The 16553-nt window shown below is 38.8% G+C and overlaps 6 protein-coding genes across 6 annotated transcripts; 2 read left to right on the forward strand and 4 right to left on the reverse strand.

Annotated features, from left to right (window-relative positions):
• Positions 1-673: 673 nt before the first annotated feature.
• On the reverse strand, positions 674-1934 carry LOC120281709. Its single transcript, XM_039288407.1, has 2 exons — positions 1177-1934; positions 674-1013 (listed from the first exon to the last, which is right to left on the reverse strand). The coding sequence occupies exons 1-2, from the start codon at positions 1586-1588 to the stop codon at positions 838-840; spliced, it is 588 nt and encodes a 195-aa protein (XP_039144341.1). The 5' UTR covers positions 1589-1934; the 3' UTR covers positions 674-837.
• A 2147-nt stretch (positions 1935-4081) lies between these two features.
• Positions 4082-7125, reverse strand: LOC120282990. The gene is made up of 8 exons (XM_039289817.1): positions 6872-7125; positions 6518-6784; positions 5647-5668; positions 5504-5565; positions 4785-5427; positions 4547-4653; positions 4393-4449; positions 4082-4291 (listed from the first exon to the last, which is right to left on the reverse strand). The coding sequence occupies exons 1-8, from the start codon at positions 7035-7037 to the stop codon at positions 4275-4277; spliced, it is 1341 nt and encodes a 446-aa protein (XP_039145751.1). The 5' UTR covers positions 7038-7125; the 3' UTR covers positions 4082-4274.
• Positions 7126-7296: 171 nt separating this feature from the next.
• On the forward strand, positions 7297-10597 carry LOC120281968 (transcription termination/antitermination protein NusG-like). The gene is made up of 5 exons (XM_039288662.1): positions 7297-7757; positions 8222-8400; positions 8804-9134; positions 9291-9799; positions 10386-10597. The coding sequence occupies exons 1-4, from the start codon at positions 7365-7367 to the stop codon at positions 9369-9371; spliced, it is 984 nt and encodes a 327-aa protein (XP_039144596.1). The 5' UTR covers positions 7297-7364; the 3' UTR covers positions 9372-9799; positions 10386-10597.
• Positions 10598-11314: 717 nt separating this feature from the next.
• On the forward strand, positions 11315-12090 carry LOC120281970 (16.9 kDa class I heat shock protein 1-like). Its single transcript, XM_039288664.1, has one exon. The coding sequence runs from the start codon at positions 11410-11412 to the stop codon at positions 11878-11880; it is 471 nt and encodes a 156-aa protein (XP_039144598.1). The 5' UTR covers positions 11315-11409; the 3' UTR covers positions 11881-12090.
• Positions 12091-12210: 120 nt separating this feature from the next.
• LOC120281969 lies at positions 12211-13372 on the reverse strand. The gene is made up of 3 exons (XM_039288663.1): positions 13043-13372; positions 12918-12960; positions 12211-12598 (listed from the first exon to the last, which is right to left on the reverse strand). Exons 1-3 carry the CDS (start codon positions 13322-13324, stop codon positions 12450-12452), a joined length of 474 nt encoding a protein of 157 aa, XP_039144597.1. The 5' UTR covers positions 13325-13372; the 3' UTR covers positions 12211-12449.
• A 436-nt stretch (positions 13373-13808) lies between these two features.
• On the reverse strand, positions 13809-15626 carry LOC120281974 (tubulin beta-8 chain-like). Its single transcript, XM_039288667.1, has 3 exons — positions 15144-15626; positions 14775-15044; positions 13809-14697 (listed from the first exon to the last, which is right to left on the reverse strand). Exons 1-3 carry the CDS (start codon positions 15535-15537, stop codon positions 14009-14011), a joined length of 1353 nt encoding a protein of 450 aa, XP_039144601.1. The 5' UTR covers positions 15538-15626; the 3' UTR covers positions 13809-14008.
• Positions 15627-16553: the final 927 nt, after the last annotated feature.

Here is a 16553-nt window from a genome sequence, read left to right on the forward strand (position 1 = left end):
TTCCTTTTGATCATCGATCTTTTACCATTTTAATCAAAATTTTGACCTTTTGACTTTTGATTTTTCTTTTTAGACTTTTAAATTAGCTGGTTAAATATGGTTGAAAATTTCAAAGAAACACATATGAACAAGATTACTTAATTTTGTAACTCTTGTTGCAAGCTATTGAAAGGTGGAGGCATAACTTGCAGTGCTTACCAATTGTGCTTTTTGATTTCAGAAAGAATAAATGACGATTCAATACCTTGCTTCATCAGCTAGCAATTACAAATAAAAAATAAGTAATAATAATAATAATAAATAAAGTGGAACATATATAATTTAATTAAGTATTAAAATCTAGCTATATTCTGAAAATCAAATTCATCTAAAGTTGTTCGTCTGATTGTTATAATCTTTTGATCTGAAACACGCTCATGTTATAAACATGCATGCTAATAATAAATTAACTGATTGTTATATATATAACAAAAAATAAGTAAAAACAAATATTCATCTCTAATAAAGTCTCTTTTTTATCTTCTCATATGAGAGTTTCTGTTCTTTTCTAATCTATTTGTGCTTCTAATCTATGTATGTTGTGTTTCTTTTTCAATAAATTTATGATATATTCATTTTTATAAAATATATTAAAAAAAAGGTTTTTTCTTTGCTTTGTACTACTAATTATTCATGAACAAACAAAACACAATATTCTGTTTATATATAAAGAAATACACGTATATCAAGGGAACAAAGAGTCCCAGACAATATATTAATATAACTCGATCTCCCAACTGAGGATTTACCCATAATTAATATTAAAAAAACAAAGACACATATAATAAATAAATTAAATTAAGCTTGTGCTGGTGCTGGAGCAGGAGCTGAGGGGTCAGCAACAGCTGATCCTTTAATACTACCGACTTCACTGCTGGTCACCGGTCCAGGTGCTGCCCCGGAGCTTAGGAGCTCCACCATCGCCCGGTGAGGATTCACTCTCTGAGCCTCACAAAGGTCTGGCAGGAAAACACCTATTCATTTTGCAAACACATGCACTTCATCAGCTAGCACCTAATTATTAATTTAATTTAACATATTCTTCTTTTTCTTTATGATAATAAAATAAATTAATAAATAAATAAAATAAAATAAGCTGTTTTTTATGTTATCCCTATTTATATTGATGATGATTACCTTCACCGGCTGCGAGATTGAAGTAAAGATCAAGGATGTTGGGGCAGTTCTGGTAGCATGCAACGGAGCAGAGCTTTGAAGCAAAGTGTGGTTCCATGAGTGCATCAGATGAGATACCGACAGAGTTGCGGTCGACACCACAAGCCCTGACACATTCATCGGTCTCAATCCAGTTAGACATCTTGTCGACCACCACCTCGGAAGTGCGGCATTGGTACTCGGTTGGCCCGTTGTGACGTGGGATGCTCTCCAGCAAACATCTCTTGGACGAGGCTGAGATGGCGAAGGCGCACAAGTCTTGTGGCAGGTCTTCACAGATGACCCCAGCCAAGGCTGATGGCAACATGAGAGTTAAAGAAAGGACAAGCTGGACCATCATCAATGTTACCCTGGAGAATGAGAGAGAAGCCATTAATTATATTCTTGAGAGGTTTGTGTTGTTTAATTCTAAGGCTTCTCTACGTTTTGGTTTATTGGTTTGAGAGGGAGAGGGAGAGGGAGAGGTAGAGGTATATATTATTGGAGAATAGTATACTAATAGAATAGAGGGTTGCCAATGGGCTGTTTGTTTATATAGAGGAACAAAAACCAAAAGAAAGCAAAGAGGGAGATCGTTTTGAGGCCGGTCTTTAACGACTCTGTTACTATTCCTCGGTTGACGTACGCGCGATTGGTTCTCATTGCGCGTGCCTTGAAACGTAATGTTAGATTGGTAGTAATTAGAATAAGAGACCGCGTGGTAAGGAATAATATGGAATGGAATGGAGAAGCACTTTTGTTTTTGGAAATTGCTTGGTTCATGCACTTCTATAAAAATTGTATTTGTATTTTATCTTTCTAACAAAGTCAACAAAATAAATAGGTATAAAGATGCATCCACTACAATAGCTTAACTGTACAATTCTGGAAGAAAGAACAAGAAGTATTTTTTAAATATATAGAATTCTCATAGGTTAGGTTTAAACTTGAGACATCTCAATCATAAACACGGACAATTATAAATAAGTTAGCTAATGATTTTTATTTGTATTTATTTTATTTTGTTGACATAAATCTGTGCAATACCGTGTTAATTGACTTCAATATATAATAATTAGGTTGGACAAGATGGTGCATATATGGTTATAACAGCGTTCATGGAAAGCAGGCCATGGAAAACTTTAGAGAAGTCTTGTAAGTTTATGGTGGAACTACACGTGCCAAACAGGATTTTTAGAATGTTGGAACAAAGAGACAGGACGGTTTTTCTAAGATTTGGGTTGGCCGAACAATGGTTGACAATGCCTGGGCAACCCGGCGTCTTTGCAGCCACACGTCATGCAGTGATTTATGCAAGACCTAATGATGAGTCCATGGATCATGTCATTTCTTGCTTTTATTAGCTCAAGTAAGATTAAATTAATATGTTTTCTCCTCTCATTAGGCCGGTTATGACTCTAAAAGCATCATCACGTGATTAAGACTTCTAGAACATGGAATTAGCTAGAGTAATTGTTGGGCTTGGGTTCCTTTCTTCTCTATAAGGTAAAGTTATGTTGATCAACCATGATATTGGAGATGAGCTTTACCTTTTTTAGCTTTAAAGAAATGTGAGTCACCATGATATAGCTTTAGTGGCCTCTCATGGTTTCCTTCAATAAGGAAAAGATTGAACGAGTTGTCTCTCCTTCAGAGAAATTGATGTAATAATTGTTTTAATACCTTCCCACTCAGTATAAAATTCAAACAAAAATTGTGAATGTGTAAAGGACTTTGACTTGGTATGGGATTTGGTTTAACAGACTTAAGCAGGATTTTTTATTATTATTATTATTATTATTTTTTTGCTCTTGGGGTGAAAAAGCAGAGTTCGTTTTGCTTTTTCATTCTGACCCGGCTCAACCTCAGGCTTTTTTTATGCTTATTTTAAGTTCCAAGGATCCTTCGTCATGGGCAATATGAAAAAAGTGTGTGAGTTGGACAAGATTTTGGCTACTAAAAAAAAAAAGTCTTCATTCTTGGTAGGTAGGTTTTCCAGAATTGTTAAGGCAGCAAATTTCTGGAGAAATGCACATTTACACAAATTAAGAAATTGAACTTCCAAAGGATATTAAATATACAGGTTGTCATATATGTATATCAAACGTATACATGTAAGCAAGTCAGGTCATCTGCAATTATTATCTTGAATATTCATTAATGTTTGTAGATCGAATTATTTCACAGGGCTATGTAATTATAACATTCAGCCCTGTTGTCCTTGAATAAGGGTGAGAAAAAAAATTTAAAAATAAAATTAATATGTATGGTCTGAGTACGAAGATTTGAGGCGAAGAGAAGAGAATACTGCTTCAAAAAGATCTTAGGCTACAAATATATCAAAAAAAAATGTTTATCCATTTTTTTAAAAAAATATATCAGAATTGGAATTGATGATGTCATGAGATGGAGACAATCACTTTCAGTTTCAAAGCTGATTCTTGGACCATTTCTTATGTAAATTAGATGCATGCTTCTAGAATTTACATTTAAAGCTTTATAATATTCCTCATGCACACCATGGTCTCTGTAAGTTTTTGATGAATGAAAATTTGCAGTTCGCACTAGCCACCATCCCTTGGTAGGAAGGTCGTAATTCATTTCCCCAAAAATGGAAGATCGAGCGTTTGATTTCTTCTATATTGTACTAATTCCCACAATAATCTCCACCAAACAATTATATTATTGACTAACCATCTTTTGACTTATTGGTATTTGACTCCTTTATTGCCCTAAGATAAAAGTGGGTGATATAATTAAAAAAACCACACATGTTTCTGACACATAATCTCTTCATATTTATCTAAATAAAAATTCATGTCAATGAATTATGACTGTAATTAGGACAAACTAGAACATAACACTACATATAACGGATAAAGTAGATTCAATATTCAAAATGATATCACTGTTGGAAGAAATAGTAAGATACCCAAAATGAATGGGGCGTCAATTGATGACTGCCTGTACATGACCCAAAATTAATTGATGACCATTAGCGTTCCTACATATTAATATTCTTAAATGTAAACTAGTTAGCTGCTCTTCTCTGGTGAAACTGCATGTGCAGATGAACTTCCTCAGGTTTTGGTTTTACCTGCCAATAGCATCATTTGCAAAAACCATCAGAATTTACATAAATTACTTCAAAGAGCACAAATAATAAAGAAGAAGACAGTTGAAGAGGTCATGACATACCAGGGCTCGTAATTATACATTTTGTTACACTGCTTATGGAGGTCACATAATCAGGAACTGTTTACCAGTAGAGCAACAAAAGAGTGTTAGTAAAAGAGTTTTAATATAAAGAGGTATTTGCATACATAGAATATTCATGTGACTTATAGCAAACCTTGTGTATTTGTGTCGCCTGAAAGAAACTTAGTTGTTGACGACTGACAAGGATTCAAAATAACTTGATTTGTTTCTGAACATCCATTGAGCATGTTGAGCTCCAACCTGATTTTGGATTGCAAAGAGCATATGATTTAGGCATGCATGTCATCAGACATGGCACAGAGAATAATAAAACACAAGAAACAATACAAATTCTAAAGGATGTAATGTTAGGTAATCCAAAGAGAACTTACCCCGGGAGGAAAGCAGAAGTAGCTGCTGGCTGGCTAGGAATTCCTTCACAGCTTATGCCAAGGTCTACCAGAAACTGAGAAAATGAGAAATCCCCATTGAGAAAATCAAGATCCGCTGGATCAAAGTCTAGCAATTTTTCTATCTCCCCATCTGTGGAAGAGGCAGAACTTGTAGTGTCAGGCTGTTTATCTGAAGTTGTGGCAGCATCAACATCATCAAAATCTAGTCTCCCTCTTATGTGCTCCCTCTTGGATTGCTTCTTTGAGTTTGAATTCAAGGGTGAAGAAGTAACATGATAGCTCCTCTCAATGGCACAATAACCTTTACCTTTGAGAGGGCTGACTACAACTGTTTTAGAAGAGATAATGGAACAGTTGGAAGAGGCAATCCCTTGCGAAGGAGTAGCATTAAGTGGGGAAACAAATGTGTTAGTTTGACTGGAAATAGCCCGCATTGGAGTTTTAGGAGAAGCTGAGGCTCTTCCGCATTCAGATGGATGCTTCACTGAACTCTGTGCTGCAGATGTATCCTGGATTGGCGATACAGTTTTTGGATCAATCATTGATGCTGAGTGAACATCAACAAGTTTCCCCATGTTTTCGTTGTTTTCAGTGTGTGGTACATCTGAAGATAATGCATTTCCTGAATAATAACATCCAAATTTTTAAATGAAAATTGCAACAAATATATTTACTATTTTAGACCAAGTTCAAATTACCTTCCCCACCAGAAGGTGATTGAACACGGGACTTCTTTTGAACGGGAGGGAGTTTTCGATCAAGTTTTTCTTGTTGACAGATGAAATCTTATGTTCAGAAGTTTTTATGTTGAAGCATTGGCTGTACTGTGTTATTCATCTACCAGGGCCCTTGCATCATATGGCCTGCAAGTAACATTAGGAAACATTCTCATTCATCTTCTCAAAACAGGTAACTACCTGTATGAACATATTACACCCTTGTGGTTAATGGTTAATGCTTGCCATTCCATTATGTTCTCTATGGTATGAACCTTTTAAACACTGACTTCTCATTCTAAGATAAGCCATAACTGGTGTAGCAATCATTGTCATTTATTGAAGATAGAGGATCCAACTATTAACTAGTGGAATGTCTTATATATGTTCCAGATTTGTGCAATTTAAGGAAGTAATTAAAGGTATGACTATGACCAAGATCAAGAATGAAGGTAAGCAGACAATCAACTTAAGCATCAACAACGAAGATGGCACTTCCTTGGAAACTAAAACCTATTTCAACTAACCAATATCAATTAGAGAAGAATCTATAGGATCTGGGACGAATGCAATCATCAGAACTCTTCACTCCATCACTATTTGAAGAACTAGAACTTGGTAAAAGTGCCCTGAATGCTAGATTATACATGAAAAGAAAAATGTTCGCACTAATAATTTGACTGGAAAACATGATGGAGACGTCCTTGCATAGAAAATGAAATTTCAAACCATTGAAAAGACAACACTTGAGTTGCAGGCAATGAAGCAATCATATGAGGAAAGGCCAAAGCTTGAAAATTAGCCTTTCCACCCTGTCAAAGCAACCCTTTCAGAACATCAATGCCCCAGATCATAGGCAGAAATTCATGTTTTCACAATATCTCATGGAGGCAAATCAGCAAACAATTCAATTGCACCAAAAAGAGAAGTGAAAACAGAACACTTTGTAAACTGTGGCTTGAGAAATTAAGCATATAAATTCAAGCATACAAGTACCTGAAGGAGATCCAGCACTGTAGTTTGGCGCAGGAAAGAACGGGCCCGTCGATATGGCCATGACATTAGGAAGAAGAGGCGGCGATGATGGAAGAGACGTACTCACCGCCCCGGCCGAATAGTAAACTCTCATCACATCTTGTATACCTCGCAGTGCCATCTCCAACCTCCGTTTCTCCTGATCTACCATTAACCTCTGCTCCTTCAAACTTATATACTCATCCAATATATCACCCAATCCCATCAAACCCTTGGGCGCCTGCGCCAATTCCATCAATCGAATCAAACCCAATAGTAAGAAAAAGACTAAAAAAATTCAAGGGAAAAACCGGTGCAATAAGATACCTCTTTTTCCTAGGGTTTTGGAGAAGAGATCGGCAGCTTCGGATTTAAAAGCGGAGAGGGTGTTGTTGTAGTTATTGTCCGTGAGGTAGCGGCCGACGATGAAGGCGATCTGCACTGGAGTCACCTTCCCCTTCCCCAAATTGCCTCTTTTCTCGGCCTGGTTCCTCTTCCCCATGATCTCCTTCCCAGAAGCACGAGATCGAAGCCAATGAAGGATATGATCTCATCTGAGAACCATAAAAGAAGAGGGGAGGGAAAAAGAGAGCGAGATCGAGAACGAGGGGAAAAAAAAGGCGGGAGTTTTCGCTCGCGTTTTTTTAGACGAGAAACTATAAAAACACGCGGGAAGCCTTGACCGCCTCTTGAAACGGACGGACAAGATGAGCTAGTACACACATCTCGAGGCATATGTCTCTCATATCAGATTGGACGGTTACGATCGGCCCGCGGACGGATAATCTCTGAACGAACTCGAGGTTCAGATAGGCAGCGAGCGAAGGAGATGCTCCAAGTGCTGCAATGGCGGCCTTCTCTACTGCCATCTCCCCGCGCATCCATCTCCTTCCGCACAGCGACGCGCTGCATCTCCGTGGCGTCATTACCACTGGAAACCTCGGCGGGCAGCGGTGGCGCTGAGCTGACGGCGAGGGAGAGGAGAAAACTGAGGAATGAGAGGAGGGATCGGAGTTCTAATTGGAGGGAGGACGTGGAGGAGCGGCTTATCAAGAAGCCCAAGAAGGGTAAATCATCGACGTCTGAGGGTCTTAACCTGGATAAACTCTCCCTTTTAGGTCCGCAATGGTGGATTGTTCGGGTTGCCCGTACCAATGCCCACGAGACCGCGGAGCGAATCTCTCGTGCTCTTGTGAGGAATTTCCCCGGAGTCGCCTTCAAGGTACCCTTTTTCCCATGAATTTTAGCAAATCTCTGAGTGTGTTGTTGTAAGCTTTTGATTACTTCTTGAGGCTTAATTTGTTTTGATAAGGTTGCATACTGATGAATTTCTTCGTCTTGAAAAACAAAACACTCGCATTTCTCATGCTATTATAGGTTGTGAAGTTCGCTAGTGTAACTTATTGATTAGAGTTGCATCGTTTGACGTCCGAATTGTGGATTTGATATGGTTTATATCTTAAGTCATTGGTAAATAAATATATTTGATTAGGCTCAGAGAAACTTCTTGTGGTTTTTCACTACTACTGATTCTGTTAGAATTTGTGTTTAATAACCTATTGTAATCTTCTGGTAAAGGATTATAGATTTACTCATAATGTTATTGTTTTTGGCTACCAAAAATACATAACAAATCGGAGGAACTTAAAATGATTTCTGAACCCAGTCTTTTTGGAATGCCAACAGGTTTATTATCCCACTGTCCGAGAGCAAAGAGTATTAAAGAATGGTTCTTGCACTACAAAATTGAAACCTATCTGTCCAGGTTGTATCTTCCTACATTGTGTGCTGAATAAGGAGATACATGATTGTATCAGAGAATGCGATGCAGTGGGAGGCTTTCTTGGATTTCAAGTTGGGAACAAGTATGTGCTCCACAAATTTTGCCATATTTTCTCCACTTTCAGATTTTCCTATTTGCAGATGGTATAGTTTATGCTGGAATAACTTTTTCACAGTTCGTTTGCAATTTCATAATCAGGCTCTTTAATATTGCTGTGGAGACCCATATGGTTGATGAATCAAGCAGAAGTGCTGAATCTCCCTTTAGCTGGCATATAACAACTAACTCAAAGTTTATAAATATGGACAGTGTTGACATGTATTCCAAAAGATATTCTGAACATTGAAATATTAATCTGGCTTTTTTATCTCCTTGATATTCAACCTGTTCTTAAAGTGTTGAAGGCCCTTCTATATCTTGCATGCTATCCTGATTCATATATTCATTATTTTCAAGCTACCTACTAGCTTCTTATACCTTTGCAGTAAGCGGAAGATCAACCGACCGAAACCTGTGGGAATCAATGACATGGAAGCGATATTCCAACAAGTAAGAGAAGAACAAGAAAATGCTGACCAGGCATTTGTAGAATTACAGAAAGCCCATAACAAGGGTCCTGCTATAGATTCTAGGGAGGATTTAAACTCCCCCTCTTCTAAGGTTTCAAGAAATTCCAGAAAAGGTGTGAAGTCCATTGATCTGTTAGTGGATGATAGCAACAGGCTTCTTACTACGGGTGCAAGCATTCGTGTCTTGTCTGGGCCTTTTGCGGAGTTCACTGGCTATCTTAAGAAGCTAAATCGTAAAAATGGAAAGGTAACCCATGGATATAGTAATTATATCTTGACAAACTAGAACTACCACTTTTTTTGTAGTTGAATACTTGAATAGCTGACCTTTTAGAACTGCTAATGTGATAAAAGATTATCCACTTTTTTCCCTGAATAATATGGGAGTGATTCTTTTTGGCAGGCCACTGTAGGATTTATGTTGTTTGGTAAAGAGAGCACATTGGAGGTTGAAATTGATCAAATTGTTGTGGAGACGTCATGATGGTAAGACAACCAAATAATCTTGGTCTCATATGTGGATACTTTTCCACATCCCATCTTCAAATCTCACATTCTAAATTTCTTTGTTCACATGCATTTGCTTGGTTTAGGTTAAGGTTACATGAAGAGTTCATCCACAGTTGATTTACTGACTCCGTGATTAGTTAGATCTATTCTGATGGTGGTCATTTGATAATTATATTGAAGTTCACTGATCTATTTGTTACATGGAACAGTTCAGTCACTAGTTTGGCCGTGGTGTTCGGTTAAATTCCCTTGCTATCATCTTTATATTGTGCTTAGAGTGTCTCTGACAGCAGTTGAGTTTTTGAATGGGATTGACTGACAGCAGTTCATAGCCCAGTCTTTGAAGTGAGCAACATATTTATAGCTCGAAGATCACTATGCTGGAGACCCTTTTTCCAATCAGTGAGTCTTTTTTATCATCTTTTGGAGGAATATATCCTAAATGATCTTTCACAAGAATTTATAATTTCAATCTTGGTTAGTTTATCTGTCCAATGCTGTTTCTTTGTGGATGTATTACTAAACATTATTGTTTAGTATTATAATTTTGATCCTAGTTTGCTTATTTGTCCAATGCTTTTGCTTTGTGGATGAAATACAATAACATTATTATCTAGTAAAACATTTATCTGCCATATCTTATTCGTTTTCAATGAAAGCGACAACAAATAGTCCCATTAAGGTTAGTTGATTGATCTAAGCAAGATAATGTTAGGGTATTAAGACTACATAGCACGTAGAAGATTACCTGCAGAATAATGCAGTGGTTCTTGTCTATGTTTTTGGCTAGGTGGAAGTCTATAGTCATAATGTATGCAACTTATTATGTTTTCTTCTTTCTCAAACTCTAGATTGGAAGACTAAAATATCTTTGGGCAATGTTTCTTCTTTATGTTTTCTGCTAGGTGGAAAGTTCGTAATCATAATGTATACAACTAATTATGTTTGCTTCTCTCAAACTCTAGATTGGAATAATAAAATGTCACAGGTTCCAGCATACAGGAAAGGTGATCCTCTGTGCGCCACGAAGCTATCAATTCTACATTCTAGAAGACAAACTCTGTATGTGAGCTCAATAGCTTAATTATTAAAGAATTGAAAATTATGTGAGGTGTTGCTTCACATATTTGCACCCAATTTTAACTGTGTTTGCGAGTCTGTATGTTGCCTCTTCAGTTATTATTATTATTATTATTATTATTTGGTCTAGCTACAAATGAACTATTGATTAAATAATTTGTTTTTGGTGACTGAAAATAAATGAATAAATATGAATAGAGAAAAATGTATCTTTAGGTTGTAAAATATAATTAATTACCCTTTACAGATATCTAAAGATTGCTTCTTCTTTTTTTTCTTGTTTTCGTCTATTTTTTAATAAAAATGTCTTGTATCGTCTTAGTGTGGTGTTGTGTTTGTATTTATTTATTTGTATATATTGTCAATCTACTGCAGTGCACCGGTATACTGCTCAATCTAACAGATGCTTTCAAGCTCTTCTTTTTCAGCCTTAAAAAAAAAAATCATTAATTACACTGATATAACAGAATATTATCAGAAACGGAGATAAGATTGGCTGCATATTCCTTTTCATTGGCCACATTTATAACATCACACTGATATAAAGAATATTATTAGAAACATAGATAAAATTCCAAGATTTAAGTCGGTAGGTTGGGTTGGGCATCATTCCGATTGCTCGAGAATGTTGCAGAAACTCTGTATAGAAAAGAAAAGAAAATAGAAACATTTTAAAAATAAAAAAAGAAAAGAAAAAAGAAAAGAAAAGAAACATGTAGAACATCATGGAGAGCGCCAGAGGGTGCTAGAGCCAACCACCAACCAGAGGATCCGAGAACTCTCAGGAAGCCACTTCGAAGTCTCTCTCAAAGCCTATAAATAAGAACCTCACCATCTCCACTTCACAATCAGTTCTCATCTCAAGCTTTGTTCGATAGCACGCACTCTCTTTGTCATCAACTTCAGGTCTCCCTTTCAAGGAAACACCGAGTATGTCGATCATCAGGAGGAGCAGCGTCTTCGATCCCTTCTCCCTCGACCTCTGGGACCCCTTCGATAGCTTCCAGGGTCTCTTCAACAATGCCCTCTCTGTGCCGCGCTCCAATTTTGCCAGTGACACTGCAGCCATCGCCAACACCCGCATTGACTGGAAGGAAACGCCGGAGGCTCACGTCTTCAAGGCTGACCTTCCCGGTGTCAAGAAGGAAGAAGTGAAGGTGGAGGTGGAGGATGGCAGGGTGCTCAAGATCAGCGGCGAGAGATCCAAAGAGCACGAGGAGAAGAACGACAAGTGGCACCGCGTGGAGAGGAGCAGTGGTAAGTTCCTCAGGAGTTTCAGGCTGCCTGAGAATGCCAAGGTGGATCAAGTGAAAGCTAGCATTGAGGATGGTGTGCTCACTGTCACTGTGCCCAAAGAGGAGATCAAGAAGCCTGAGGTGAAGGCCATTGACATCTCTGGTTAATCAATGTAACAAGAGAAAGCTTCAAAACTACTCTCGTATGGTGTGTCCTTGCTTTGTGTTTTGAGGATGATGTAGTCGTTAAGTTAATTGTGTCTTTGTGTGCTTGCTTGTCTTTTGTCTTTAAGAGTTGGTCTATGCTTTGTGTATGTTGAATATTATCCTATCCTCCATGAATAATAATAATAATAAATAAAGATTTGAGCTTTGTTTGCAAATAAAACCTTTCCCCTTTGTTCCACTAAACAAGAACTTGACAAGATGCATTAATTGAAAAAATATGCTAAGAAGTGAGTCATAAATAAAGATCAAGTCTATTTATTTATTTATTTATTTTTATTTTTTTTTTTTTGGGGGGGAAAGAGCTCAGATAGAGCTAATTTTATTAGAAACAAAAGAGGATTACAAAGAGTTTAATACAACCAAAAGATGGAGGAAGAAGAAAGCTAGAAACAAAAGAGGATTACAAAGAGCTCAGATCAAGTCTATTGAAATTACCAACTTGAAAGTTAAAACCCGAAGTCACAGAAACCTCATAAATATAATGTAAAAAACATAGCAACAAAGAGAGGCTAATAATGAAGAGCTTCTTCAGATGCTGGAGTGGTGGTTTGTGTAGGCATGGAAGGAGAGTTGATGTTCTTCATAGATTCTGTCAAGTACTTCCATCCAGGTTTATTAACACCACTCATTTTCACCGGAGCATCTCCAATTTTTGAACCTGCAAAAACGAATAAAACTGTAGATCACTTGCTCAATACTGTATTGTTTCAAACAATTTCAGAACTGGAATATGCAGTAGCATTGTGTCAATCTTTTCTTTCTAATGGGTACTATATATTCATTGTCCCTTTTTAAAATGTATTCCTTTCCTTCCAAGGAATGCCTAAAAAAATAAATGACGGTAAATGAGTGAAAAAAAATGCAACTATAAATTCATGGAAAATAAACCAAGTAAATAACCATTTTCATCCCCCTTTGCAGCTTTTTATCTCTTGGATACAAACACATTCGATGAAGAAAACAAGTTGAGGGCTTACCGGCCTTGTACCTAATCCCCCACGCTTTGCCGTGACGACCATCCTATAATTAATTATTCATTGAAACAAATGATACAAATTTGATGATGAAATTAAAGGAAACAAACAGAAAGAGGGAAGCAAACCTTGTAGAGATTGATCTTGGTGAGTTCGTAGGAGACGTCTCTCCAGTGAGACTTGGCCAATTTGTACCCTAATCCCCAGTTTGGCAGGAACTGCGCCACCTCAAAGAGGTTCTTCTTCTTCCTCCGCTTTGACTTCTCCGGATCTGCCCCGACGGCGTCCGGCGCTGTGGTGCTCGCAAAAGCCCTAACTGGTGACCTGATTAGGCCGAAGGAGTTCCGTGAGAGGACGATCATACCTGCGCCTGCCGCCGCCGCAGCACTGCTTTTCGCCAACACGCCCATTGAGAATGTGTAGTATAAGTATAGTACCCCACCCCACTCCACCCTTCCTCTTCGCGCACCGCATCGGGGAGAGAGAGTATAAGAAGAAAGAACAAGGCGGCACTAATGGATTCGGGCATACTATTAGAGAGAATCCGATAATTTTCCATCCGATATGAGAGAATGGTAATCTCAAAGCTCCACACCACCAACCAATTGTTTGAATTAACAGAAAAATCATATTTTTAAGAGTTCATCTTTGTTTAAATAAAATGTTTTAGATGGTGATTAGAAGTAAGATATAACATTGTCACTTGAGAATGTGTAATAAATCAGTGAACTTTTTCAATTGATGGCAAACTTAGAATTGAGAGTTTCTTGTTTAATGAACCATCTCATTGAGGAATCTCATTTTTTTTTTTATTAAAATAAATAAATCACAATTTATCTACTAAAGCAACAAGAGACTGAATCTCATTTCACCACATATAATTAAGTAGAAATATTAGATCGCTAGAAGCAAAACTTATCATATTAATCCTGCCATATATAATGGGAAATTAAAAACAAAAAGAACAATAGAAGAAGGCAAAAACATGACTAAAAAACAATTGAAGACATGGGGAGTTGATGTTGCTGGCAGCAACAAGGGCAGTTGCATTGCAGTTCACTACTACTTCACTGGGGGCTTTTTTTTTTTTGCAATCACACCTCCTGGCCCTCTTCTTCTTCTTCTTCTTCCTCTTCTTCATAATCTAATTCCTCATCAGCGGTTGCGTCCTGGTATTGTTGATACTCGGAGACCAAGTCATTCATGTTACTCTCTGCCTCTGTGAATTCCATCTCATCCATTCCTTCACCCGTGTACCAATGCAAGAAGGCCTTCCTCCTGAACATAGCCGTGAATTGCTCGCTCACCCTTCTGAACATTTCCTGAATCGAAGTGGAGTTCCCGATGAAGGTTGCTGCCATCTTCAGTCCCGTCGGTGGGATATCACATACGGTGGACTTCACATTGTTGGGGATCCACTCAACGAAGTAGGACGAGTTCTTGTTCTGCACGTTGATCATCTGCTCGTCCACTTCCTTGGTGCTCATCTTGCCACGGAACATGGCGGAGGCTGTCAGGTAACGCCCGTGCCTGGGATCAGCGGCGCACATCATGTTCTTGGCGTCCCACATCTGTTGAGTAAGCTCAGGGACGGTGAGGGCGCTGTACTGTTGGGATCCACGGGATGTCAACGGGGCGAAGCCGACCATGAAGAAGTGGAGGCGGGGGAAAGGGATCAGGTTCACGGCGAGCTTTCGGAGGTCGGAGTTAAGCTGTCCTGGGAATCTCAGGCAACATGTCACTCCGGACATGGTGGCGGAGATCAGATGGTTCAGGTCCCCAACTGTTCATCATTTCAACAATAGTTAAAAGACACCATCAAGAGAAAGAGGAAGAAAAGCAGAGAGGAAAGCGGCTTACAGCTTGGTGTGGTGAGCTTGAGGGTTCGGAAACAGATGTCATAGAGAGCCTCGTTGTCAAGGACCATGCATTCGTCCGCGTTCTCGACGAGTTGGTGGACGGATAGCGTCGCGTTGTAAGGTTCAACAACAGTGTCAGAGACTTTAGGGGAGGGGAAGACGGAGAAGGTGAGCATCATCCGATCAGGGTACTCTTCCCTGATCTTCGATATGAGAAGGGTTCCCATCCCCGATCCAGTCCCACCTCCAAGCGAGTGACAAACCTGAAATCCTGTAGAACAATCACCACAGAATCAGACACCATATAGTGATTTCTAACAATCATCAAACTAAATTTCATTGATAGACAATCACAGTGATTACCGCTTACCTTGCAAACAATCACAGTTCTCCGCTTCCTTTCGAACAACATCGAGCACCGAGTCGATCAACTCAGCGCCCTCGGTGTAATGGCCCTTGGCCCAATTGTTTCCAGCACCAGATTGGCCGAAGACGAAGTTATCAGGACGGAAGATCTGGCCGTAGGGCCCGGAGCGAATGCTGTCCATGGTTCCGGGCTCCAGATCCATAAGAACGGCGCGGGGAACGAAACGCCCGCAGCTGGCCTCGTTGTAGTAGACATTGACCCTCTCAAGCTGGAGATCGGTGTCACCCTTGTACCTGCCGGTGGAGTCGATGCCGTGCTCGGCGCACACTACTTCCCAGAACTTGGCACCGATCTGGTTGCCGCATTGGCCTCCCTGCACATGAAGGATTTCCCTCATTCTCTTCGATTTCTCGGTCTGATGCTTTCTCTAGAGAGGACGAGAGAGAGAGAGAGTGTGGTGGATAGAGAGAGACCGAGAGAGGAGGCCCGCAGGGTAGATATAGGATCATGATGTTTAACGGCTAGTTTACTCTCTATTCATTTGAAATGAACGGCTTAGGCGGAGCCGTGGCTCAGAATAGCAATAACGGATAGTTGGGAGAACGATGAGGTGGCATCGCTTACCAATTTCGAATTTCGAATCTCTAAATTAGCTGGATGCCAGTGGAAGCAACGTGTCACTCACGCCGGATTGGATTTGAGATTTAAATATAAATTTATACATGATCAATGTGCATGTGCTTGCTTTCAAATTTCAAATCTTTCTGTCAGTTGTACCGACTACCGACCCATTTGCGTCGCTCGCAAATCGCAATGGGAAAGAAACCATGCAAGAGACGGAAATAATGAATTTGTGTTCTTAACTACAGGCGGCCCTAACTGTATAATCGGCCCACAAGTATTGAAATATACCATCTCAAAATCTCAGCATACATACGTACTATAATTCTTAAAAATTAAAACTACAGCTTATATAAAATATAACCCATGGGAGGCAAGAAATTTATACACATCATGATGTTTGGGTTTACATGCTGTCATTCATTATAAATAGTAAATACTGAAAATTTATAACAATGGTACAGTTTCTGTCACCAGTGCAAATCATGATGTTTTAATTGGGATCTCCTCAATTTAAAAAATTCAGACACAGTTATGCGATGAACTCCACAAACCACAAAATAAAACATTTGTCATAAAATGGGGGTCAGTCCCTTCCAGAGTTAGTTACACACACTGCTCCGATGCAAGTTATTGTCACATAACTGAGAAGTCATTCAAAGCCAATTGCCAAGCAATGAAGCCCAAAAGACATACAAACATCATCATATCATAATAGCATGGTTCGTTGTTATCTTCCTGAGTTCCTCCTATCATCTAAACTCTTCTTCAGTACAGATGCTTTTTTGGTAA

This window comes from Dioscorea cayenensis, chromosome 18, assembly GCF_009730915.1.
Source record: "Dioscorea cayenensis subsp. rotundata cultivar TDr96_F1 chromosome 18, TDr96_F1_v2_PseudoChromosome.rev07_lg8_w22 25.fasta, whole genome shotgun sequence".
Classification (NCBI taxonomy): domain Eukaryota; kingdom Viridiplantae; phylum Streptophyta; class Magnoliopsida; order Dioscoreales; family Dioscoreaceae; genus Dioscorea; species Dioscorea cayenensis.